Here is a 27736-nt window from a genome sequence, read left to right on the forward strand (position 1 = left end):
GGCGGATTATAATCCTGAAAGGTCCAAATGACAATCATCAGTGACACCTGGAGATTCACCCATAGTCAAAAGCAAAAGACTTCAGACTGCAGTTGGAGTGGCTACAGAAATTGAAACCTACAGGTAACACTAATACACACTAAATACACAGTCACGAAATGCTGATGTTGTTAACATTAACAATTTGTGAACAAAGTATAACAACAATAATTTGCATGGTTTGACGTGATCCGAGCTAAGTGATTGTTAGAATTAATCAACATTGACAGCACCGTTTATTGCTTTTTTCTCAGTTAGTCAGAACAGAAGTGGCAGACATGTTACTCACTTGTTCAGATGTCATTTTCCATGTGAAAATTCCTATTTTGGTCATACTTCCAAGACTTAGAATCTGTGATTCTGAAGTACAGTATCCACAGCGGTGCGGTGACTGACAGCAAACATTAGATTTATCTGTGCTGAAGAGCCGTGCCCATACACAACCCACGTAAAGATGATAATTCCGCAAATAACTGCAATTGCAGTTTTCAAACAGAGATGGCGACAAAGAGGTAAAACTTACAGACTGCAGCTTTAAACAGTTTTTTTTTTCTTTTGTAAACTGTAAAATGTAAATTTGTATATTTAAACGTTTTAAAAACGTGACATGTTTGCTTGAGAAAAATGTAATACATTACCTTTCAAAAGTTGGGTCAGTAATTTTTTTCAAACGTTTTTAAATAAGTCTCTTATGCTCACCAAGACTGCATTTATTTGATGGAAAAATACAGTAAAACCCATATTATTTTGAAATATTATTACAATTTAAAATAACTGTTTTCTGTTAAATATATTTTAGATTGTCATTTATTCCTGTGAACAAAGCTGAATGTTCAGCATCATTACTCCAGTCTTTAGTGTCACATGACCCTTCAGAAAACTTTCTAATATGCTGATTTACTGTTTAAGAAACATTTCTCATCAATGTTGAAAATATTTTTGTGGAAATCATGATACTATTTCTCCAGGATTCTTTGATGAATGGAAAGTTCAAAAGAACAGCATTTATTTAAAATATATTTTTAATAAATTATAAATGTTATTACTGTCACTTTTGATCAATAATGCATCTTGCTGGCATTAGTTAGAAATTAAGTATTAATTTCTTCGACCCTTTTGAAGATTTTTACTTGAAAACCAGAATACCAAATACAAAATACTAAGAAAATTGCTCAGATCCTAATGATCCCTGCTTGTAAGAATTTATAGTCAGTTCATAATGTTATGATGATTTGACATCGTGTTTTCTACATACAGCATGTGCCTTCAGAGTAAAGGGGAAATTGAAAGTAATATTTTTCTCCTGTTAGCCTCAAAATTCTCACTTCCTCACTTTAAGTAATTTGTATCATCTTGTAAGTGCAAGTATGAGAATTCAGTAATAATAATAACAACTAGTAGTAATATTTCTATAAAACCTTCTTATAAGCTGACCTGTACAATCACAGTATCACAACAACAAACAATGGACAATCAGTTCAGGAACAGAAGTCACACCATAGGACATACAATATTTATTTAGGAACACAAACAATGATAAGTTAATTATCAGGTAGTCCACAAATATTGTGGGAATGGTATCAATACAGTCAAACAGGGGAAAACATACATGGAAAACCATTTGGGAACAAGTGACCCCAAAAGAAAAAAGTTTGATCAGAAATTGGTGCAAATAGAAAATAAAACAAAAATTAATTTTTTAAATAGGTTAAATGACAGCATTGCTTCTTGAAAATTGTTTTCATCCTGTAAGAAATTATTTATTAAGATTTTTTTTCTTCAGATTTAGCATTTTTACATAAAGGATGATACAAAAGAAGATGGGGCCAGAATTACAACTTTGAGAGTTGAGATCCATTTTCTCAAACTGCCATTGAGACAGAATTCCCTAAAAGCGTTCATGTAGAATTCCCCCAAAAAGCAAGAAACTACAAAATATGATATACATACTGTATGAATACATCATGCAAAGTGGCAAGTCTGCTTACAAACATGTTGTATAGTAGTCTGTTTTAATGTAGCTTTAGCGGCATGGATTTACTCTTCCCAACTAAGAAACAACAGTCTGATAAACACACCTAAACCGGCTAACCAGCTCCCCCAAAACAGATTTAAATAAAACTAAGAACCAGGAGTATAAAATATCCAGATCTTTCAGAATCAATTTTCAGACCAATCTTTACAATCTTTGAGGACATCAATGAGTTACTGCATAATGGACAAAGCAAAGCATCATGGAAAATCCGTTTCGAGTTTGAAAAAAGTGTGTTCAACTAGTGAGATTCCCTGATTGGTTGAGTAGAGTCAGGTGACCAGTGAGGTACGAAAAAAGTCCCATTATCCAACGGGGAAGAGAAAATGTAAGTCCGATACACAATGTTTTGAGTGTGTAAGTCTCACACACTGTACACATGAACGCTTGCATTACTAGTTAGTTAGAAACCGCAAAAACAGATCGCTAATCCACATGCAACGTCTTGCATAAAGAACACCGGATAAAAGAATAAAAAGTAAAATGTGAGAAAAGTTGCTGCCTTAGATGCTAGACGTCCATCTTTGAGAAAATACCAGAAATAATCCACGGGTGCAATGATCATCATAGTCCCATATACGTTAAACTACTCTTTTATTATAGAAAAAAAACCTCGGTAAAATTTCAGTTGCTCTCTTTCTTAGTAATACAATGTGCGCTTGTTTCTTTATTTCTCTTATTACCTTCGTGTTGGCTTTCGCTCCTCTTCTGTAAATGTCCATGTTGCTTGGTTATTCTTGGTGTAGCTCTCTCCCCCTCCATGTTTAGTGAGTGAGAGTAAAACGAGTGCCCCTGACCCTCCCCTAACCCTCGCTCCCCTCCCATCGCCCGTGTGAGGGTGGGGAGGAAGCCGTGTAGTCCAGGCCCTCATCTCTCGGCCTCCATGGCGACGCTGGCCTTCTGTTCGGTTGCAGCTTGCTGGTTGACAGCTGAGGGCCAGCCTGGGGGCGGGTGGGCCTGTTGCGGGGAAGGCCCCTGAGTCCATAAGCCCTGCTGGTTGGGCACGGGTGGGGTCATGCCCCAGCTGACCGGAGGTGGAGGGGGCGAGGTGGCCATGCTGGGACTGCTGCTGCTGTTGAAGCTTTCCGAGGCTTTGAGTCGCGAGAACATGGTGAGGGCGTCTGGGAAGTTTGGTGGTGTCGCGGGTGTGTTGGCGGGAGTACACATCTGAAAACAAATCACACATGTGTTATTGGATAATGCACATAATTGTTATAATTAGAGTTGTCAAGTACCGACTTTGTTACCAAGCGGTACTGAAATTTTAAAAATGTGACACGTTGAGCGCTGTTGAGTGGATTCGTAAACACCTCTGATTGGCCATTGTGTTGATGCGCTCATCAGATATGTCTGTGATTGGCTACAATGATCAAGAATGGGAGGGTTTGAAAGCACATGGAAGTGTTTGAATTTGAAAGCCGGTGTCTATCAGCGGACTGGTCCGTGTGTATCTGTGTAAGAGCTCTGTGAAGAGCATCGAGGAATATTTACAGCGTTTTTGAAGTGTTGATCATTGAAGCCAATCACAGACATATCCAATGAGCGCGTCAACAAAGTGTCACATTTTTAAAATTTCAGTACCGACGTGGTACTGAAATCTGTTCTTTTGACAACTCTAGTTCTAATTAAAGGGGTAGTTCATCCAAAAATGACAATCCTTTCATCATTTATTCGCTTTGAAGCTTTACGAATCTTTTGTTTCGAATCAGTGGTTCGGGGCATGTAAACTACCAAAGTCACGTGATTTCAGTAAAGGAGGCTTTGTTATGTCATAAGTGTTTCGACATTTCGATGGTTCACGTGACTTTGACAGTTTGATACACACTCCGAACCACTGGTTCGAAAAAAAAGATTCATAAAGCTTCGAAGCTTCATGAAGCAGTGTTTTGAAATCGTCCATCACTAGATATTGTTGATTAATGTCGTTATTTTATTTTATTTTATTTTTTTGGCACACAAAAAGTATTCTCATCACTTCATAACATTAAGGTTGAACCACTGTAGTCACATGAACTGTTTTAAATATGTCTTTAGTAGCTTTCTGGGCATTGAAAGTGATAATTGTCTTGCTGTCAATGGAGGCCTCATTAAGCCATCAGATTTTATCAAAAATATAATTTGTGTTCTGAAGATAAACAAAGGTCTTACAGGTGTGGAACGACATGAGGGTGAGTAATTAATGACAGTTTTCATTTTTGGGTGAACTAACCCTTTAATGTTTTTGTAAAAACTTGAAATATGAATCTTTCATTATAAATGTCTTTAATATCACTTTTGATGCATCATGAATAAAAGTATTCATTAATTTAAAAAAAAAATCTTACTGACCTCAAATTTTTGAACTGGAGTGTGTATTAATTTTGACATCATACATTTAATAAAATTAAACCAAAGTTAACCAGATTTTGCTCCACCTATAAAATTCCTTTTTGGCTGATGTCATATACCCCTCACGCATACTGATATCATTTAAAAGACCACTTTTCATGATCCAATCAATTCCCAATGGATAAACTTAGGTTCTGTCTTTTACAGATTACATTAGTAAATTGAGCTGTGAAAACATTTAATGTTGACTACTAAAATGCATTTTAAACTGTCTGACAAACAGCTAAAATATTTTACAGTGTCAATATTAAATTTTGCTAAATTGTCCCTGCAGATCACTCCGACATTCCCTCCCTTCCTTCGCATTCTTTCTGCCTGTGCTGATTGGTGCTCTTCTAACAGTTTTACTTCCTGTTTCTCATCTATGCCCTGGCATCATGAGAATGTTGCGATGTTCTGCTACTCCATTACATTGGTGACCTCCCCATTGTCCTCTATGAACTCGCTGTCCTCTGTCCATGGCAAAACTCACATTTACAGAGGTACACAATAGGCCTCATTAAAGCACCCCCGCCATCCTGCAATGTTTTCAGTGGAAGGACAACACCACCAGAATAGACATCATTTCAAAGGCTGCCACAAATGCACACATGAGCAGTCTGTGGGTTGAATTAGGACTAATACGTGGAGAGAAATCTAGAGATTTTGTGAATGAAAGCTAAATGAATGGACAGTGTTTCTTTGGGATACATCCTGATGTGCCCTTGCACAGGTATATCCATATTGTCTTACTGCAGCGATCAAATCAGCATCTGTGTCCCATCCTGTCAGCAACCTTGAATCCTGCCGTCTACAGTTTTTATTGACCCATCAGTAAGGATATCTCGCCAAAAACCACAATCACCCCATTGTGGCCGGTCAAAAGTCTCAAATGGACCTCAGTGTCCCTAGATGGCTTTAATTCACTAAAGGGTTTACAAAGTCTGAGGGATTTTAAAAAAAAGCTATGAAGCTGTTACACAGGCTTCAAATGGCACTGGGAGGTGTTTTTGAGAGTCACATAAAATGGCATCTAGTAATACATCAGCTGTCTGGACAGCTGCTACAGATGTGGAGAAGGTCAGTGGCTTAACACGGCCGTCAAACTGAGAGCAGATGCATCTGCAGATCCTCCATAATTCAGAAACATCGACAAAGCATGTTTCAAGAGATGCAGTGTACATAACAAACATGCTCTAGCCAACAGCTGGGTTGCTATGGAAATATTTTGGTTGTGAGGACAGATCTGTTGATGAGAAATGAGGTCAGAGTTGGCGTAGAAAAACAGAACCTGTGGTGCTCAGCCCAGTCCACTTTGTTACACTGCATTTTTGATTCTTACACTTCATTTACTTGGAAACCTAGTGAATGTTTAACTGTATTTGTCTGTTTTGGGACACTGTTAAAGCTGAAGTGTACATTTCTGTGCTACCAGCAGAAATGTGTGTTTGTTCCTAAACACACCCCTGTCTTCCACTGGTTGATCAAAAAGATAGCCCCGCCCCAAACTCACACCATTGGATGAACCGATGTTGAAGTTTTTCTGGTTGGAATTCTAAAACAAAGAATGTTTAGATTAGGGCTGGGCGATATATCGCATGCAATTGTCACGCGCATTTCGTCAGTAAAGCCGGTTCCCTGATTACCGCTAAATCGCCATCACCTGCTTTCAAATGGAGCGGCATTTAATAGACAGAGCCGTAGATCACTGACAAGCTACGCAATATCGCGTTCATTATCGAAGGCGATTCATCTGCGATAATGAACGCGATATTGCGTAGCTTGTCAGTGATCTACGGCTCTGTCTATTAAATGCCGCTCCATTTGAAAGCAGGTAATGGCGATTTAGCGGTAATCAGGGAACCGGCTTACTGACGAAATGCGCGTGAAAATCGCATGCGATATATCGCCCAGCCCTAGTTTAGATGGTACACTCAAATAAAACTCTGAACAATGTACTGTGAAGGAATTTTCCATATTGTTTTTTTTACAGGTATTTTGAATTATGCATTGCATTGTGATATATTTTATGGTTAAAGGAAATGTATAAACTTAAAGGATAATGTCCTGGTGGAAAATTACCACTACCTCTTTTGTTTTTCAACAGATTTTTTTTTTTGTACAGACCAACATGTTAATACTTTTTAGGGAAATCAACTAACAAATGGCTTGCTTGTTTTTGTCTCTAAGTTCAGTCAGAAAAAAATCTCTTCGAAACTCTTTAACTTTAAAGCACATTGCACTTTTGAGTGGTTTCTATGTTTTAAAACATAGAGTGCAACAGTGCCAGCCCAATTTTTTAGCGACCTTGGTTCCAAAAGAATTTTTCCCATATGGTATTTTTAAAAAAAGTCTTCAGTAAAGAATTATAACTATGAACCAAACCAACCAGCATGACAAACTTTGATTTAAAGGAAAATTCTATTTGAAAATCACTGAAAATGGCAAAGGTACAAGACTGCTTCAGTGAGGGAAAGAACTACAATCCCATTAAGCATTGCTAGTAACAATGGAAAAATACGAGTTTAAAAATGGTTGATTATGTATATAGTAACATTACGTTTATTGCAAAATATGCATTATGCATATTATATATATAAAGTGTGTGTGTGTGTGTGTGTGTGTGTGTATAGGGACACTCTTTTACACCAAGTGTTCATTCGACACAATTGCTTGTTTCGATTATCTAATTTCATTGCAGACTCATGGGTAATGTAGTTTTTACCAGAAATTCCACTGTTAAACAATTATTTTTAAAAATAAGTTTAAATAATGCAGGCTAAATGCTTCAACAAAAGCACATACCATTGATGAACAACCTCGTAGTTTTAGTTTTATAACTTATTGTTGCAAATCAATTCCCCTATGGAGAAAATGAATGGTATGTTTACTTCCTGAACCCAACTGTTGGACTCTAAAAGACACTGGCAATGATCTAGGTCAAATGTGGGACTTGGAATGGAAACATACATCTTTTTGCATCAACAATGTTGTGCGACTCCAAAATAGACATCATTGTCTGGCCATTTCCAACCTGAACCAATGCAAAAACATGCCGTTTTAAACACATTAAAGTGAAATCAGCATGTTTGGTATTCCAAGTGCATCCGTAAGCATTGCATGTCCATCAGGAAAAAAAAGAAGATAAAGAGCATCAATTGTGTTTCCCTTTCTATTGTTCAAGTAGCCAGACTGTTCCAATCCAGAAACAAGCGGTGGAGGGATTTACGGATTTCACGTGAGCTTGAGAAAAACACTCCCCCGTTCCACTGGAAATAGCTGAAAATGAATAACGTAAAACAAAGGAGAGCTTTCAAATTCCTTTGAACTGAAACAGTGACGCAATTTACCACTCCATGCTTATACTGTAGCTCGGAGGTTCTACTACAACCACTGTTTTGCATCCTTACATGCATGTATACATGACTCAGGGCTGGAATTATGGAAAGTGAACACATTGTGGCAGATGGCATATAAAATATAATGATAACGATGGTAATGAGATAATTGAAGGTTCACTGCAGCGTTCCATTGTAACACAGAACGGCAGCTGCCTGATCTGCTTTACTTGTATCTGTGAGTCTCTGAGAGAAAAAGAGACACTGGAAGGTATCGTCAAGCAGGCACACAATGCCTTCAGGAGGCGCTTTGATTTTTAAAACAGTAATTTGTAATCACATGCTGCAGAGATGAAGAGGTTTTTCTGATCTCTGCACTCTATTATACTGCGTGTGTGAGTGTCTGTTCAATTGTTTGCACATATGTGAGCAAATTATCTCTCGGTTTGAGGCTTGATTATTAACCTGAGTGTTGACACAGTAAAGAGGGATTTTAGAGCAAAACAATAGACAAGTATTGTCTGAAAATGGATGCTTTTTAATGGTGAAAACAAGACTTGATGAACACTTACTGTATGTTCAAATCAAGGACACGACTGGCCAATTCTGGCTGCAGTGTCCTCTGCCAAGTTATGTGCATCGTAAAACAGCAAAAGTTGTTCAATCAGAGCAGTTTAAATGGCGTCCAACTGAAAGACATCATGGAGAGATATGACATTCTCTGTCTAAGAGCATTTTTAGAGGCCTTAAAATCACAATGAAACAGAAGTAGTGACAAATCTTTTCTTCTATATTTTGATGTACACCCGAGTGTACTGAAACAGCTTATTGAAAGAAAAATGTAGGGCTGGGACTTGGTTCTATTGTGATTGGATTGCAAGATGTGTGCGGGCATTTAAAAAATAGGGTAAATTTTCATTTCATGCTTTTTAAACCAGTGGTTCCCAACCACGTTCCTGGAGGCCCCCCAACACTGCATATTTTGTATCTCTCCTTTGTCTGACACACACATTTCAGGTCTTGGAGTCTCTACTAATGAGCTGATGATCTGAATCAGGTGTGTTTGATAAAGGAGACATGGAAAACATGCAGTGTTGGGGGAAATGTGGTTGGGAACCACTGCTTTAAACTGCCCTCAGTTGTCTGGACCCAGTATAGGTCATAAATCCCACCCTCTCCATGTAATCTAACGGGATGTGAGACAATCTAAACAATTAAATTACACTTCAAATATTTTTTTCAATGATGGATTCTGTCATTTTATGTTTGATGCAAGTTCAAGTGTTGTTTTTTTTTAATAAGTTTGGTTTTAGTTAGTTATTTGATGCTATAAAAATGGGAGTGTGACATCTATGATTGACAGCTTCTCTGAGTGAACTGAGATGGCAACTTTTTTGGGGGTCTTTTAAATATGTGGTTAGTAGTTGTATTTACCTTATTTTAACAAGCCTCTTGTCATACTGCAATCAGCAGACATCAAAATTGGAGCAGTCAGGCTACTTAAAAAAGGTTCGGGGGCATGTGCTTGCGATTGACTCTACAGGAGTGTGGGCGAGACCTTCGTACCGCAGCTCCACTTCGTTCACTACTGCATAGACTCGGGTCCCGAATCAGCGCAAGATGTCAGCGCCCTATTGGGAAACTGGCAGCTTCACTTTTCTACAATGGAAGAGAGTCAAGGTGCGTCGTCCATTTTATTTTACAGTCTATGGGCCATGTTAATCTACCAAACCTCACTGTCTTGGCTTCACACGTGCATTACACATTGCTTCTTCATGCATTTGTGATGCATGCTAGGAAACAATGCTTGTAAATGTGGTTTACTTTCTCTGGCACCCTAATAACACAAAGCATGAAATCAACTCGGGGCCAGATGCTTCAGTTCAAACCTAATCATTGTCTCGGACTTTGCATACATTGACTTTTGACATTCCAGTGGTTTTTTTTTAAACATCTCAACCTATATTTTTTCCTTTATAATGTTTCACACAGTCTGATTGTCCCACTTCCCCAATTCACAGCCTCCACAAGAGAGAACATCTGCTTTCTTTTATAGGCAACATGACTGTAAGGTCATCAAGATAAGGAGCTTCGCTCCATAATCATTTTAATCAAACTGTCAGTTAACTGCTATAAACTCATCATTACTCTAACCTTTCCCCACCTCTGTCTGTAAGGATTGTATCCAAGAATTAAAATATTGCCTATTCTTTCTTAGGTCACACCCAGGAACAAACCACAGTTAAAGTTACCAGAACTTGTACCCCTCCCTATCAGCCCCAATGCCAGGAAAAGAGCCTTTTCTACTCTTTGTTTGTTAAATCCTGTTTTAATTACTGTACTTTAACCAGAGGATAACTGGGCACCAAGGCATTTCTTCTTTTTTTTTTTTCTTTGGAGGTGACTGCATGGTCAGAGCTTCAGTGGACACAAAAAAATCCTTGGGAAAATTTTATTTCTCAAAATGTGGAATTTTTTTTTATCCTTTTTGTTATCGAACCACAAATTCTGCTTATGTTTGATTTCAAATATATTTTACTGGATTATAGAAATCAATAAAACAGATTTATATTTTTTGTTAATAATCAATTACATAAATTAAATTAGAATCTGCAATTGAAAAAACACTAAATATTTGGTTAAAGGGTTAGTTCACCCAAAAATGAAAATGATCCCATAATTTACTCATCCTCAAGCCATCCTAGGTGTATATGACTTTCTTCTTTCAGTCAAACACAATCAGAGTTATATTAAAAAATATTCTGGCTCTTCGAAGCTTTGTAATTGGAGTGAATAGTAACCAATATTTTGAAGCCCAAAAATCCATCTATCATAAAAGTACTCCAAATGGCTCCAGGTGTGTTTGTAAGAAAAATATCTATATTTATAACTTTATAAACTAGAATCACTGGCTTCCGTGGATCGATTCCGCCCAGAAGAGTGAACTTTGACCTTATGCATGATGTATTGACGATAGAGCAGAGGATAGAGCAAAACAAAACACCAGTCATGAATTAGAAGTCTAAAACGAGAATTTTTAAAGAGAAATGTTGGAGGAACTTGAGTTTTTTTGCTCAGCTCTATTTGTTTGAACCGCAAGAGGCGTATACTCACACCTAAGCTTACGCTACCCCTACATCCTACATCATACGCCAGAACTCGACGTGAATGTGCAGACGGATGTTACCGGAAGCTAGTGATTGTAGTCTATAAAGTTATAAATATGGATATTTTTCTTACAAAAACGCATCACTTCGCTTCAGAAGGCCTTTATTAACCACCTGGAGCCGTATGAATTATTTTTATGAATAGTTTTTGGGCTTCAAAATATTGATTACTATTCACTTCCATTATAAAGCTTGGAAAAGCCAGAATATTTTTAATATAACTCTGATTGTGTTTGACTGAATGAAAAAAGTCATATACACCTAGGATGGCTTGAGGGTGAGTAAATTATGGGATAATTTTAATTTTTGGGTGAACTAACCCTGCATTGCATACCCTGCAGTGTGACTGGTTACTGATCTGCTGTAATAACAAAAAATGTCCTTTGTAATATAATATGATTACAAAAATTAAGTTTGAAAGACCCTGTCTGGTGAGATATCAATTTCTGTTTTAAGTATTAGGCTCAGCGTGTGAGTTATGAGCTAACGTTGTCAGAAATTAGAACTACAGCAGCAGGGTCACTCTAGGAGACAAACATCTAATATTACATCATGATCTTAGCCCTTGACAACTTGCCCATTCGCAACAATCATTTCCCACTAATTAATGTATATTAGTAAAATTACTGAACAGCAATGCATACAGATGTTAAGCTTCAGGGAGGCATGAACATGTGGTAAACATTAATTGGGGCTGTGATGTTGTGCTTTAAAAATAAACACTTGAAGGAGTCCTTCACGCAAAAAAACTCTCACTCACTCTCGTGTTGAGTAAATGATTTTATGTTCAAAGACTAGTCACCATCAGTGATTCATTTACAACAGCCAATTCAGAAATCCTGTTTACTTAGGAACTCTCCAAACGAGACTACAGGGCCAAACTAACATTAAAGAACACTCTGTGACGTAAGCACACAAGTCTGTTGATTTTTTCATACACTTATGACTTCACTGTCAATCAGAATTAGTGTGCCAGTGCAGGGGAAATTGTGGCGCTAACTTGATTAGGACTGCATAACTAATAACATTAGAAAGTGTTGGCTGCGATGCAACATTTATAAAAAAAAAATAAAAAAAACCCCACACACCTCTGCTTCTTGTGCTTTCACCTGGAACTATATAAATTGTGATGCAGCAGACAAACTATCCTGTGTTTAGTGTTAAACACTAATCCTATAGGTACTCTTTTTCTTCCCCCAATGCCTTTATGACCCATACTCACATCAATAAACCTCAAACAGACACAAACATGGGGTGATCTGATATCCGAAATATTGCACAACATTGTGTACTGATGTGTAATATGTAACTGAAATAGATCTCAAAGATTGTCAACTTCTAATTATATTATTATTATTATTGTTATTATTATTATTATTATTATGAACCAGTCTGACTGTCATTGAAAATAACTGACTCGAAAGAACGATTCACTCACAATTCAAACATTGCTGACTTACAAGCATGTTTTATTCTATACAAGAACATTATCTACCAGATAAAATGTTTAACAACAAAGGATAACTATAAAATATTATCTTCAAAAACTTCCATCACTTAATTATTTTATTAATTTCCAAGACATTTCCAGGTCTGAACAACACCATTTAATTAAAAATGTACCACAAACACTTTATAATAAAGTTCAATTTGTTAACATTAGTTCTACATTAGTTAACATGAACTAACAATGAAAAATAATTTTAAAGCACTTATCAATCTAAGAGTACGTTTACACGATGTACCAAAAACGGAACGACAACATCAAAGCGATCCCCGTTCACACAAATCTGCGAATATGATTAAAAACGCTGTTTTATGCAGCCAGACCAGTAGTTGGCGATGTCACTTCGTAAAGAAACACTCACCGTTTTCACAAATAGAGTACCTCAGGGATGATGTGTTTTTGTAGGCCAACCCGGAAGTTAGCGGCGCATGGGTTCCCTCGATCGAAAGCCTATGCATTTTTCCCATAGACTTTTGGAAAATCGCAAAAAATAAGCTGTGTTTAATAAAGGGTTATGACACTTACACGCTTTGTCTATCAAGATAATCTTTACAAGTTAACACAACATTTATACATTTTGAAGCCTAAATAAAGTTGACAGATATAAAAAGCTAACAGAAGGCTATAAACGGACTACAGCACAACATGGTCGCGGATCAACGTCACCACCATCAAGCTTCCTCAAACTTTATTTAGAAAACAACTTTATTTAAAAACATGCTCGCTGATTATGATCTGCGCTGTTATGAATACTTATCCACTTTTTCATGAGTAATGCTGTCCAAATGTCCTGTTTGTCATGATGACGTCTAAAGTCCCCGCCAAAGGAAGTAGTCCCTTTTAGCAACCGCCGTTTTTAAGACACAATAAAGGTTTAAAAAAAAAAAAAAAAAAAAAAAAATCACAAGTGAGTTATAACTGGTGTGTTTTATGTCATAGATCAAAAACGTGAAAATATTTAGAGGCTTTGTTAACCACAGACCTTATTTCAGGCGATTTAGCAAAAAACGATAAAAAAACCCCCCATAGAATTTAGAGCAATGGAACCGGAAGTCCTAAAATGCTAACTCGCTTCCGGGTTTTGCCTACAAAAACACGTCATCTCTGAGGTACTCTATTCACGTTTTTGTAGTTGACATGGAGACGATAACAGTATCGTTTTCAAAAACTTGCACTTTGAGTCCCGTTTGCGTACATGAAAGGCTGAAATGCATAAAGTTTTTTTTTTTTTTTTAAGTTTAAAATGGTGTCGTGTAAGCGGCCCCTAAGTTCATGTCCATTTCATAACTTACTAAAACATTATTAAGATCAAAAGCTGTGAATGTTAACATTACCTACTAATACCTGATTGTAAAGTGTTACCGATATACCTAATATTTAAAGGTTTTTCAGTATTGTAGAAACCAGCTGTGACAGTGGGATATTCCAGAACTCCAACATCATGATGTATATGTTTCTTTTTAAAAAGGAGTTAAACACTAACCCTAGTCAAGAAGACACTGATTGTTGCTTGACCGATGAAATCCCACATCCGTGATACGTTAACCTTGCGGCCATTATTTCATTTCAGTTATGCTGCATGCAACACTGAAATACTGCCTACCTCGGCACACTACAGTAATAACAGTGAACACAGCGCCTGTGTGTGTGTTTATTTCTGGAAGCCCCGTCTCTCCGCAACATGGCCGACACTATGGCTACAGCTTTACATTGTTATTGTTACAGCCACGATATAAACTGAGCACGTATAGTCGCATAACAAACACATGTAACAGAAAAAAAAATCATTTAATAAAGTAAACACTTATAAACATAGATGGCGGCTTTTATACTCACCATTTGATGATGGTGACCGTAAGGTATATTTGTCTCTTGAAAGAAGGCACTAAGGGCTGTCTGTGAATGAGAGATCATAACACAACATTACTTCACATGCTGTGTTATAGTAATATTTAAGCACACTGATATCACGCTAGACCGCGGAACTGTTGGGGTTTCACTTATTTTAGCGAGCTGATAATGGATCTAGGTTTTGAATCAAATGAGAAACGAAAGCACAACATTGTATCAGTGTTGAGCTCTACTGGAGTGTAATCTGTCAGCGGTCATCTTCATTGCATAATAGCATGGGAAGCTAGTACAGTGTGTCATGGGGAAGGATTATAGTATTTAATCTGGAGTAAACTCTAATTGGATAGTAGTCTATCTCTGTTGAGCTTTTCGCCATTATAGCCTACTATAGGTGTATTTAAGTGCCGTTTTATCACAAAAATAAAACATGCAGGCGGTATTAATAGACTTTAAATGCCCAACGATGAAAATAAAACTTGTTTGGGTCATTGTTATTAGTCATCACTGGGAATGGCAACTAGACACGCGATAGAGTAGCTATATAGTGCATCACATAAACAATGCACTAGTGTAGGGCATGCATAGTGTGCTATCCGCTGCGCTTACCTCAAACTGCCAATGTGCCGCTTGCAAAAGCTGTTTCGCCTGGTCTGCGGCACATCCAGCTGTCAGGACGAACTGGTTTATCATAACTTGATGTTTGAGTTCATCCATATTCGCTGGTGTTTATTTCCGAGCCACGAACAATAGTGTTTTACCCCGGACAGGATTTTTGAGATTTAGTCTCTCCGCTTTTCTCCTTCAGTCGTCCACCATTACAGCCGGTTGAGCAAACACAAATATTTACTGTAGGAGCGCTGGTGTAACGAGCGCCAGATGATTGACAGCGTGAGGCAGCCAATCAGAGAGGGGTGGAGGTCATGGGAATTGTATGCGTAGGGATTCCACGTTTATTGTGTTTCTGATGACACTGCATTAGTTTGGCGTATATGTTGAAGCGCTTGAGGTGGCTGTTTACGGTTTCGATCATACAAAGTGAAATTATCCTTTGTTAAACAGAGAAAATGCGTATATAAACAACACGACAAGGATAATAGTGCATGTTTAAGTTGCTCTTTAAACACCAAAACTCCATATCCCGTCATGCAACGCTTTGTTTGTTAGGTTCTAGAAGGCAGAATTTATGAATGACGGTCGCTCCCGTCCAATTCCCATTCGAGCTATGCCACTACTTCTCCAAATATGGTAAACAAATCTTCCAACACCAATTAAATCACTTGCATCTTAGCAGAAGACCAACTGATGTACTCTAGCGCAATCCTTTGTACTGTTAATAGTAAGCATATGACGACAACTTTTACATGACGTCGCGTTTACTTTTAATAACAGAGTGCGCTTGTCAAAATGATATGTTTTGACTAAAAAAAAAAAAAAAACGTATCACATCTTTAACACAAATACGGAATAAACAATACAAATTCAATCCTGCTCGATCCATCTATGATATTAGTTTGTCTGTTATAAAATAAGATTTTAGACAATAGGCGAAATTACCATTTTCAGCACTGGCATTTAAATAAAATAAAAAATATCATGTGAATCATAAACATAACTCATGTCAAAAGGCGAATTAATGTTTCTTTTGTGGTGTGCATATCTTCTGTTCAAGTCAGCTGAGACCACGATGGACGGTAGACACAGGTACAACATATCCCAATATCCTTTGCTCTCAGAAAATCCCATCTCGCGAGAATATGGGTTCTTCATAAGACAGTCTTCTCCAATAGTCTTGTTTTTGTTTTTATTTTGTTCACCGATGAAACGTCGTGTATTTGACGTCTACTTGTGAGTTAACGGGTTTTATGTAAGTCGGTTTGGTTTGTCGGAAGAGCAAGAACGAAGATACAGAAGTTGATTTCTTTTGTTCGCAGTTCTTTTTGTCGCCAGAGATGGGAATGTTTCCATAGCGGAGGAAGCAAACGGTTTCCAGCGAACTGTCCAAATAATCCTTCTTTTATCTACATACAGCACTCTTCAGCAGCCATTAACACTTAAACATGGGTTCAATACTAAGCCGAAGGATTGCTGGTGTTGAAGACATCGATATTCAAGCCAATTCAGCGTACAGATATCCCCCCAAATCAGGTAAAACGTCACTTAAGTGAAATGTTGACAACATTAGCTGCATTACAAAATCTAATATTGTTTGTATTTTACCATTCATAGGCCGTTACCTATTCATTTTGTTCTTTTACATATCAAAAATCTGTTATTTACTGTATGTTTCATGTTTTCTGCGTTTGAAATCTACTTTGGCAGTGTTCGGCTGTTATAATGTGTAAAAAAAAATATACTAATGTGAAGTCCACTTGGATGCATTGAAACATCATCCAGTGTCAACTCTGTCTAGTGACCACATCTATCCTAGATAATCTCCCTAATGTCTTTATTGCAGGAAATTACTTCACCAGTCATTTTTTCATGGGTGGAGAAAAGTTCGACACACCCCATCCAGAGGGATATCTTTTTGGGGAAAATATGGATTTGAATTTCCTTGGCAACAGACCTGTGCAGGTGACCAAACGAAACCGCCACCTCAAAACTTTCAAGAGTCTGACACTGTCATCCTCACACTTATGTTTTTGTCCTGTTTTCCACAGTTTCCCTATGTGACACCAGCTCCACATGAGCCTGTCAAGACTCTGAGGAGTTTGGTGAACATCAGGAAGGATTCTTTACGACTTGTCAGGTACATTGTGAATATAAGTCATGGTTTGAAGGGGCTGCTGATGATGCCACAATGTAGACTATATGCTGAATCAAGAGAGCTGTGACAACCAACTTTTGTTTTTTGCAGGTATAAGGATGATTCTGACAGCACACCTGAGGACACAGGAGAGCCCAGGGTGCTTTACAGTGTTGAGTTCTGCTTTGATACTGATGCCAGAGTGGCTATTACATTATACTGTCAAGCCTTTGAGGAGTTTGCCAATGGGATGGCAATGTAAGTTTCCACTGAGTAGTGCATTTCGTAAAGTTTCTGCAGTTGAATGATGCTAAATCAGCTAGTTTGTTCTGTTCACATTTGTAGCTAAGTGAATTTCTTACAGGGAAAAAGATTAGATGATATGTATAAACTTAAGTGTCATGTGATTGATAGCCTCAGTTGCTTTAAAGTCCCATATGAGCCATTTGATCCCAAAGAAACTTAACCCATTGGCATCTAGACAACAACTTCATTGGAAACAGTGGCACTCGGTCTAAATACAAAATCTTTTGACCAATCTTTTCTACTTCGTCTAAACACAAAAGATTAATGCTTACGCTGTGTTGAAAACCCTGTAACAACTTTGGTGGGGTTTTTTTGGTGTCCTTTTAAAAATTGCTTGTAAATTGCTCATTATTCTATATTATCACCAAATATTGTATTCACTCTTTTTGTCAACTTGTTTTCTTTCAGTTAGGACAGGATTTGAATTTCTTTTTGAAACTCATTGATCTTCATTGATCTGAGCCTAATTGATCTGAGGATAAAGTTCATCTCTTTGAAATAGAAAGCCTATGAAAAAATGAACATGTGTGTGTGCATATATCCACTGATGCACAGGTTCGGACCTGTGTATGCGTAGATACATGCACACTCACTCTTTGCAAGCACACATGTACAAATGTGAACATGTTCAGGAGAACACTAATTGTTTCTCTTATATTTGATCTCCCCTATTCATTTTCAATGGATGGTCATTTTTGACCAATGTAAGCTCAGGTCAGTGAGGCCTACAATCAGTCAGTTTCAAAAATAAATACAAAACTTGTACTAATTGAAAGAAAACAAGTTTTCATGTTTTCATCGAATCCAATATTTGGTGATATAGCATAACAAGAGATCTATAAGCTATTTTTTTGTAGGGTGCTCATTTTTGACCAGGAACATCACAAGTGTAACAAGGTGGAATAAAATTACAAAAATTGTCCTAAAAATTTTGGGAAGTTGTTATATTCTGTGTGAGTGAAATCAGTAAGTTTTAGTCCAATGCGATAACATTAACATTTCCAGGAAAAAAAAAAATCCTCTCTGGGTCAAAATGACCCGAACACAACAATAAGGGTTAAACGCTTTTACATTGGTCACCATGTTTGAAATGTGCATTACTAGTAACTGATACCATCAGTTATGCTCAGACTTGTTGGTGATAATCACTACAATTTTCTTTTTAAAGATACAGCCCCAAGAGCCCTTCAATGGTGTCTGAGACGGTCCATTATAAGAGAGGGATTAATCAGCAATTTTGTCTGCCATCTTTCAAGATTGATTTCACTAAATGGAAACCTGAAGAGGTGTGATTTTCTAAGATTATGTTTTTGTAGAGACTCATTTGCATCAGTGCCATCTCATCAAGGCCTTTCTGCTGTAAAAGAACTATGTTTTTTAAAGAAAGTTAGGTGTGTCATGTCTTTTTTTATTATTAAAAATTCATATTTATCTGTAGCTGAACTTTGATCTGGACAAGGGCGTTTTCCCTTTGGTGGTCCAAGCAATAGTGGATGATGGAGATGGTTGGTGAAAAATTATAATCATAATTATGTAATATCATTACATACTGCTGTCTCACAAAACATTTTCTTTTCTTTTACAGATGTCACAGGGCACGCACATGTTCTCTTGGCAGCTTTTGAAAGGGTGTGTATTTCTTGAGATTTGTTTTCTGCTCAAGAATGTCAGCTGGACTGAAAGCTTGCAAGCATTTGTTCATGTTTTATAACATTGAGTAAGTCATTAACCAAGCAGGTTTTTATGTAGTCAGTTTGAGATTTATGAAACCCATGGTCTTGGAAACCCTGGAATCATGGAATTTTAAAATTGTTTAATAAAAAAAGGCCTGGAAGAAGTCATGTAAATTAAAATCTTTAAAAAAAAGTTTGTTGATCAAAAGGAGAAAATGTTTTGTAGCCATTGTAGAAAAATGAACGTAGATAGAATCAAATCAATTTAGATTTATTGCATAGAGCAAAAGAGCCCACAGAGTGCATCATACAAAGTTTCATACATTTTTATTAACATAGACTAGTTAGACTAATATATGAAGAGATGTTTAAAAGTAGTGCATTAATGTGTTTTTATCGGTTTTAAGAACTATAAACTACTGCTTTTAACTAATTTGAAAAGATTTGATTAATCTTGGCTTAAAGTTTTAGTTCACCTAAAAATGAAAATTCTGTCATTACTCCCCTCATGTTGTTACACAAATGAAGATCTTCTGTCCCTCCATAGACAGCTACACGACTGCCACTTTGACGCTTCAAAAAGTTCATAAAGAGATCGTAAAACTAATCCATATGAATTGAGCGGTTTAGTCCAAATTTTTCAGGTTCGGTTGAGCTTTTATGTTCACTGATCAACGTTTAAATGTGAATAAAAGCATACATTTAATCTGTTCATCATATAAAGCGATCAAATCTATTAAGGAAAATTTAGACTAAAGCACTCAATTCATATAGGTAAGTTTTACGATCTCTTTATGAACTTTTTGAAGCGTCAAAGTGGTAGTTGCATAGCTGTCTCTATGCAGGGACAGAAAGCTCTCAGATTTTATCAAAAAATCTTCGTTTGTGTTCCAAAGATTAAAAAAAATGTCCTATGGGTTTGGAATGACATGAGGGTGAGATGACAGCATTTTCACTTTTAGGTGAATTAATTTTAATCATGTTGCTGATGTAATTATGATGTTAAATGTTGTCTAAGAAGTAGAGGTGAAAGAGGTAGGTAATAAAACATTATTTTTCCGATCAGCACTAATGTTATTAATGGAAATATTCACAGGTGTCTTCATTAGCCATCTCCTAATAAGACAGAAGGCTAATCTTGATACTCGCATTCTTTTTTCTTTTTCTTTTCTTTTTTCCCTTGCCAGCTTGTTCTGTTGTTTTTATTATAGTAATACTATATATATTCCCTCATTTACAGCATGTTGATGGCAGTTTCTCAGTGAAGCCTTTGAAACAGAAGCAAATCGTAAGTATTTTTGCATCTCATATTTCTCATTGTATTTCTCATTTCTCACAGCTTTGATTCACCTGCAGTCGTACACGCTTATCCACTCCACATGTGTGGAAGCAGTAATCAGGCCATGTCACTTCATGAGAAAGATAATCAATGGTCATTTTGATCAGTGTTGTTTCCCCAGCTAGTAATCCGCATTTCACTTACGTATCGCATGCTCATCTTTTAGGTGGACCGTGTGAGCTATCTGCTGCAGGAGATTTATGGCATTGAAAACCGGAACAATCAGGAGACAAAGGTAAATCATGTCACTAAGCCAGAAAAATTAAGGGCAGATGAGATGATGTGCCTGACTGGTTTCTGGTAATACAATATCCATCCTGCTATTTCCTGTCCCTGATTTCATGCACTATTTTACAATGTTTTCTTTTGTCTCCTCTCTTCAGTCCACAGAGGACGAGAACAGTGACAACAGCAGCGAGTGTGTGGTTTGTTTATCAGACCTGCGTGACACACTGATTCTCCCTTGCAGGCACCTGTGTCTGTGCAATGCCTGTGCTGACACACTGCGTTACCAGGCCAACAACTGCCCTATCTGCAGACTGCGTAAGTGCTCATTAATCAACGCCTGAGCTTCCTGTATTGTTCCTCCATTATTATTCAGATTTGTTCCGCTGAATGAGTCGAACCTTTAAAGTGGGTATTGGCCATAAAGATAAAAGGCTGAGTGATGATTTTTTTAAAAATCTGATATGGTCTGATTTACCATTGTGCTTTTATTCCCCTTTTCATTGTTCTTATTAGTGATGAATAGTCCCTAGTGCATCATTGATCCTGCATGCAGTGCAGATCATGTGACTGTTGAAGAACAGTGCCATCTGCTGAGGATGTCATGTAATAATGATTATTAGGTTTAGTATTACTTGTGTGAAGAAGTTATAGAGAAGCTCATTTTCAGTGAATTTATGAAGAAGAAAAAATTCTGTTATATAATTTAAGCAGAAACATGCTAATAAGAAACTATATACAGCAGGACTGCCGTGATTTGCCAGGTTTTTGTGTATTTGTGTAAAGTGTGTTTTTGCTCTATAGAACTTCTGCACTGAGAGAATGTGTACTGATTTTGCTTTAAAAGACCAGCTGTGCAAATATTTACCCCCTTTTTGTAGCCAAATGAATCTGGTAACACTTAAGAGTGTCCATGTGAAAATGCAGCACCTGTGTTTGTTTATGCACACTGCATTTATTTGTGTCCTTTTTTCCCCCACATGACCTTCCTTTCTGCTCTCACTGCCCCAGCATTCAGAGCCTCTGCTCCAGATCCGAGCCGTGAGAAAGAAAACTGCCGCCACTCTCTCCCCAGTTTCCTTTAGCCCAGTGTTGTCCCAGAGCTCTGACCATACTGAGCATTCGGTAAAATTCACACTCACATTTCATCCTGTACTCAAATTAATACATCATGGATCCATTTCAACTGTGTTGCTACAGTAGTATTGATTTTGTCCAGTCAAATCATGCTTCGCATTTGACTCCAGTACAGTTATGACTGGTGTTTTAGGTTTCAGTGGCGCATAAATGCCTCATTCCAAACATCCAGGATGTTGGACAAATTTGGTTTTGATTTTTTTTTTTTTTTTTCGGCGTATGGCGACACGTAAACTACCATTCAAAAAGTTTGGAGTCGGTAAGACTTTTAAAAGCTCGCCGGATCTGCGTTTATTTGATCAGAAATACAGTAAAAACAGTAATATTGTGAAATGTTATTATAATTTAAAATAACTGTTTACCTAATGTAATTTATTACTGATGGCAAAGCTGAATTTACTCCAGTCTTCAGTGTCACATGATCCTTCAGAAATCATTTTAATATGCTGATTTGGTGCTCAAAAAAAACAAACACTTATCAATGTTGAAAACATTTGTGCTGCTTAATTTTTGTGTGAAATCCATGATGTATAGAAAGTACAAAAGCATTTATTTGAAATAAAATAAAAAATTTAACTGTCACTCTTGATCAACTTTTTTAATGTACAGTTTATATAATAAAAGAATTAACTTCCTTAATACATAAATTACTGACCCCAAATTGGTAGGAGAGATGTATGTTGTAAGACAAACTTCACTCTGGCAATAAGTCTGAAGTTTACTAACAACACACTTTTTTTTTTTTTTTTATTGAATCTCAGAATGCTGATAACATCCCTCCTGGCTATGAGCCTATCTCCCTGCTTGAAGCCCTGAACGGGGTTCAACCTGTGTCTCCTACAATCCCATCAGCACCTCTCTATGAGGAGATCCAGTTTTCTGGGGAGATGGGAGATCCCCTCAACCTGACTGGGCGGCAGCAAAATGCAGATCCCGCATCAATGAAGGGAAAAGGTAGCAAGTCACCAGACGGGTAAGTCACTATTGTGAAAATACTCTCTGAAAATGCTCAAGTAATGTTTTATTTTTTTCATTGATATGTGTGGTGTTTCCAGGTCTACACGTTCTCCGTCATCCCCCATACAGGAGGAGGAAGATGAGGAGAGGATGTCAGAGCTCTCTGATGCCCAGCCTCAGTCTGTTCTGCCCTGCAGTCTCAGTCCCACTGAGGTCAGACTTTATCACTTCCTTACCTGCGCTTGTTAAATGATGTCCACTCTTTATTTTAAGATGACGTAGTTACACGTTACTATAATAATAACTGTAAATAATGTATAATTACAAGTGTCCGAGAATCTGTGGCATAAATATTGTACAATAGTTTCTTTAGAAATGCATTTCCTCTAAACGTTTGTTGTGTTTTGTCTGTGACTCATGACATGGATGAGCTGATCGTGTAATACCATGGATTAGTTTGCATAGATCTGTGTGTTTTAACTGGTTGCATACGACTGATAAAGATATGCAAACTAGTAAACCTCCTACACTGATGTGTCAGTTCATCATTTCCTACAACTTGTAAAAACGGCTCATTCTATTTTATTTCCCAAAAGGCCACAGCAGAGGGTGTGTCCACCAATCCTGGTTTCCCAAATTCAGGTTAGCAAATTTGCATTTAAATGAAACATTTCATGTCAGTACTGGAAGTCCTCAAATAACATGGCCAGCGGTATTACAGGAATACAAATCAGATATATGATATAATGAATGAATGAGGCATTTATATAGCGCTTTCCTATGTACAACTGTACACCCAAAGCGCTTTACAATCATATCAGGGGTCTCTCCTCATCCACCACCAGTGTGCAGCATCCACTTGGATGATGCGACGGCAGCCACAGTACAACGGCGCCAGTGCGCTCACCACACATGAGCTGTAGGTGAAGAGGAGAGAGAGTGAAAGAGCCAATTCAATGGATGGGGATTATTAGTGATTGGCTGTGATTGGTAAGGGCCTATGGAGGGAATTTGGCCAGGACACCGGGGGTTACACCCCTACTCTTTACGAGAAGTGCCATGGGATTTTTAATGACCACAGAGAGTCAGGACCTCAGTTTAACGTCTCATCCGAAGGACGGGATATAATGTTAATATATTCTGTATGATTTAAAGTATATAATATGAACATTCTGACTGAGGCCGTCAGAGTGTGGCGTTGGAGAAGAAGATCTGAAGATGTTATGAGGGGAGTAATGACAGAATGAGGGGAGTAATGACAGAATTTTCATTTTTAGGTGAACTAAAACTTTAAGCCAAGATGAATCAAATCTTTTCAAATTAGTTAAAAGCAGTAGTTTATAGTTCTTAAAAGAAGATGTTAATCATGTGATGTTGGCAGGTTCCGAGAGCAGATCACTGGGTGTGTCTGTGAGTGAAATTCTACAGGACTGCCACAGTGAGCGCAGCAGCCTGAGCCGGACAGAAAGTGACCCCTCCGCAGATCTGGCCCTGCCTGGTGAGCCACAATCCTGACACTCTCATTTAGTCTGCCAAAACTCATATTATAGGAATTGTTCCTTGAGTCCATTTTTGAGGGTGGGGTGTCTTTCATCCACTGATAAACCCTTGTTCTGTTGACTTTGAGAAAATGCAAAAGAGCAAAGTTGGAGAAGCACGTTTTTTTAGCACGTGTGGCAGAACTAATGCTGTGCTGCTGTGTGAACCTTCTGTGATTGCTGCTTCTTTGCACAGCAATTCATTAATGCTTCTCTTTAAAGGGTTAGTTTACCCAAAAATGAAATTTCTGTCATTAATTACTTACCCTCATTTCGTTCCCTTAAGACCTTCATTCATCTTCGGAACACAAATTAAGATATTTTTGATTAAATCCGAGAGATTTCTGACCTGGTTTTGCACACAAAAAGTATTGCCACTTCATAATATTAAGGTTGAACCACTTCACATGGACTATTTTAACGATGTCTTTACTACCTTTCTGGGCCTTGAAATTTGTTATGACATTCCTGTCTATAGGGAGGTCAGAAACCTCTGGGATTTCATCAAAAATATCTTAATTTGTGTTCTGAAAATGAACAAAGGTCTTATGGGTTTGGAACGACATTTTTTTTTTTTTATTAATGACAATTTAATTTTTGGGTGAACTAACCCTTTAAATGCATTTTTACTGTTCTCTTAAAGTATAATTTACATTCCTTCTACATACTAGAAAATTCTCAAGTGAATTACTAAGATGTACTCAGTAGGGGTGTAAATATTTCCTCTGACAATTTGGTTGTGATTCTTCATGTAAAATCATGACATCAGAAATGTTAGCAGTTCTATTAGGTCATTTTTAATTTAAAATAAATTGTTTAAAAATATGTTTTCATACACAAATATAACTAGAGGGGTAATTTACCACATAATTTAATATTATTTTAAACTTAGAACACAGTATTTGAGTTTTTAATAAGAAACGAATAATATATTGTTTATTATTTTAGTATTTGAATTGAATTATAGTAATTAAACTAGATTAAGTTGAATTTCCTTCTTACATTAATGCATCACTTTTCATACCCCTTGTAATTTTACATGTAATGAAGAATATCTTTGGAAGTCCATTTTCACCACACAAGAAAAAAGCTTTAGTAAATCATAATTTTAACATAAACAGTAAAAAGTTGAAATTATTACATAAGTTGAAATTGAGATGAAAGATAAATTGACTTGATTTATTTGTCATTATTGACTTTCTATCTCATAAATCTCACAATTACTTAGTATTTCATAATTTTGACTTTTATGTCATAATTATGATTTACCAAAGCATCATTTTTTCCCCTTTATGTGGCAGAAATGGCCTTAAAGTATTGTTGCTGTGTGTCTGATGCATGTCTGTCTAATGCTGTGCTGTCTCCTAACCCTCTCTCTTTCTTACTCTAACTCGGCTTTGCTCTTAACACACGTAGCGTCTGAGTCATGGTCCACTGCTGTAGAGGAATGTTGACTCTGGTAGGTCATCAATGTCATGAATAATTCACATTTACTGGTTTTCTTTTTTTTTTTCTTTTTCCTACCAGTCACTTTGTAAAATTCAGTTCATAATAGTTATTCATGAGTCACATTTAGAAAAGTTTAGAAACACCTTTCATACTTTTATAATGACTTTTTCACATTTTAGAATAATAGTAAACTCAATAAAACTGAAATGGCACAAATGGATCTATGGTTTGTAATGGTGTGTGTTCACACTTGGTGCGATTGCTCTGTTAGTGCGGTTCATACCAAACAAGCAGAGACCCCTGAAAAGAAACAAACTCTGTTGCTATTCAACTGAAATAATAAACACAACATGGACCAAAGACATATAAACTAAACTAAAACAGGACGTGATGTCACAAGATGTGACCCTAAAAAGGACAGAATGCTCAAGCCTACCCGTTTTTTCTCATTATAGTCGCTATGTTGCCCATTATAGTTCAGTACGGGAAGGACCAGGACTAAATGTATAATTTTCTTTTTTGATCCAGACCAAGAGAGCCAAACTACAAGTGTGAACACACCCTAAGTGTCCATCTGTTATACACACTTCTGTACTATTTGGCCCAACTCATCCCTTTCAAATCAGTTGTAATTAAAGTTGTAAAGAACTAATTTGTCAGCTCAATTGGCCTACAAAACTGATTTCAACCATAAGCTCTTTTAAAATCAAAAGGTTTTCATGAGAAATATACATTTCCAACTACTCCAAATTCTCTGCTCAGTCTCATTTCACCTGTCTTCACCCTTCCTCAGGGTCATCAGAGTCCATAGAAAGCCTGAAGAGTCAGAGCACCAGCAGCTCCAGTCAGCCTCTGCTCTGCGTCCCCAGCACCCTCCGCATGGAAGATGAGCGTCTCGCTTCATAAACGTCCCCCGCTGTGCCAGTTTCATCAACCCGCTGTCTCAATCATCACTACGCAAATACGCAAACATTACCTTGTCTCAATTCAGACGATTACTTCTTTAGTATCACAATCAAAGTCTTATGTTGAAGAGTCCAAGACATTTCTCTGTGAAGTAGAAACATTATACAGGAGTTTTAACGCACTAGCTTCAAGAAAACTTTATAAAGAAATGACGTTTATAAGACTGTACTAGCTTTTGCTTTGAGACTACAGAACTTTTGAATGGTTTAAATGCTTTTAATGAATGCCCAGCCTCTTTGAAGTATGCAGCTTCATTGTGATTTTTGACTGTGTACTTGATACGTTTTTATTGTTTTCTGTAGTCGGCAAATGAACACTAAGTGCGTCAGATTGCAGTCTGATACTGACGGATAGTATAATCAGTTACCCAGTTGGAAGTAGTCATCTATGTCTATATCTTATATATTTGTTCTGTGCCTTACAGTACTGTGTGGCTGTCCCTTTGTCCTCCCGTTGAAACATACAAAGTGGGAAGCTGTAGCACTTTTTGAAGCTTTAATGAGTAGTTTATAGAGGGATCTGCCATCATTTACAGTGACATATCTGATGCTTTTTAGTGATATCACTGCTGCTTATCTATGTCAGGCACCTTTCAAAATGATGTATATTTGTATGTAGTCAGATTGTTTTATCATAAAGTGTTGTGCACTAAATATGAGTCACTGTGGTTATTTTAAGGTATAAATTATATGGATTTTTTTTTTTTCATGATCCTGCTGGTATAAACCCTAATTCTAATAGCTACATTAAAGAAATATTAAAAATGAAGCAAATCTTAAAGGGGATAGTTCCATAGTTCCAAACCTGTATGAATTTCTTTCTTTCTTTTACAATGAATCGATGAGGCCCATCAACTGTTTGTTTACTGACATTCTTCATAATATATTCTTTTGTGTTCGGCAGAAGAAAGAAATTCATACAGGTTTGGAACAACTTGAGGGTGAGTAAATGATGACAGAATTTTCATTTTTGGGTGAACTAACCCTTTAATGATGGATGGATGGATGGATAGAGGGCTTCGCTTATTGCATTGTAGAGACCATGTTTAGCCAGATGATGGCAGTGTATTCACTGTTTTAGTAATACGCTCACTCATTGA

At 37.1% G+C, this 27736-nt stretch overlaps 2 protein-coding genes across 2 annotated transcripts; one reads left to right on the plus strand and one right to left on the minus strand.

Annotated features, from left to right (window-relative positions):
• Positions 1–1538: 1538 nt before the first annotated feature.
• On the minus strand, positions 1539–15536 carry ubald1a (UBA-like domain containing 1a). The gene is made up of 3 exons (XM_048171441.1): positions 14908–15536; positions 14287–14346; positions 1539–3238 (listed from the first exon to the last, which is right to left on the minus strand). The coding sequence occupies exons 1-3, from the start codon at positions 15013–15015 to the stop codon at positions 2939–2941; spliced, it is 468 nt and encodes a 155-aa protein (XP_048027398.1). The 5' UTR covers positions 15016–15536; the 3' UTR covers positions 1539–2938.
• A 487-nt stretch (positions 15537–16023) lies between these two features.
• On the plus strand, positions 16024–27290 carry mgrn1a (mahogunin, ring finger 1a). The gene is given in 17 exon segments (XM_048171440.1): positions 16024–16446; positions 16757–16875; positions 16962–17050; positions 17159–17305; positions 18522–18639; positions 18792–18858; positions 18939–18982; positions 20267–20314; positions 20532–20600; positions 20749–20908; positions 21602–21612; positions 21614–21715; positions 22489–22700; positions 22783–22897; positions 23281–23326; positions 24066–24182; positions 26465–27290. Coding segments are annotated over 17 exon segments (1665 nt in total). The 5' UTR covers positions 16024–16358; the 3' UTR covers positions 26578–27290.
• The last annotated feature ends 446 nt before the right edge of the window (positions 27291–27736 follow it).

This window comes from Megalobrama amblycephala, linkage group LG20, assembly GCF_018812025.1.
Source record: "Megalobrama amblycephala isolate DHTTF-2021 linkage group LG20, ASM1881202v1, whole genome shotgun sequence".
In the NCBI taxonomy this organism is placed as follows: Eukaryota; Metazoa; Chordata; class Actinopteri; order Cypriniformes; family Xenocyprididae; genus Megalobrama; species Megalobrama amblycephala.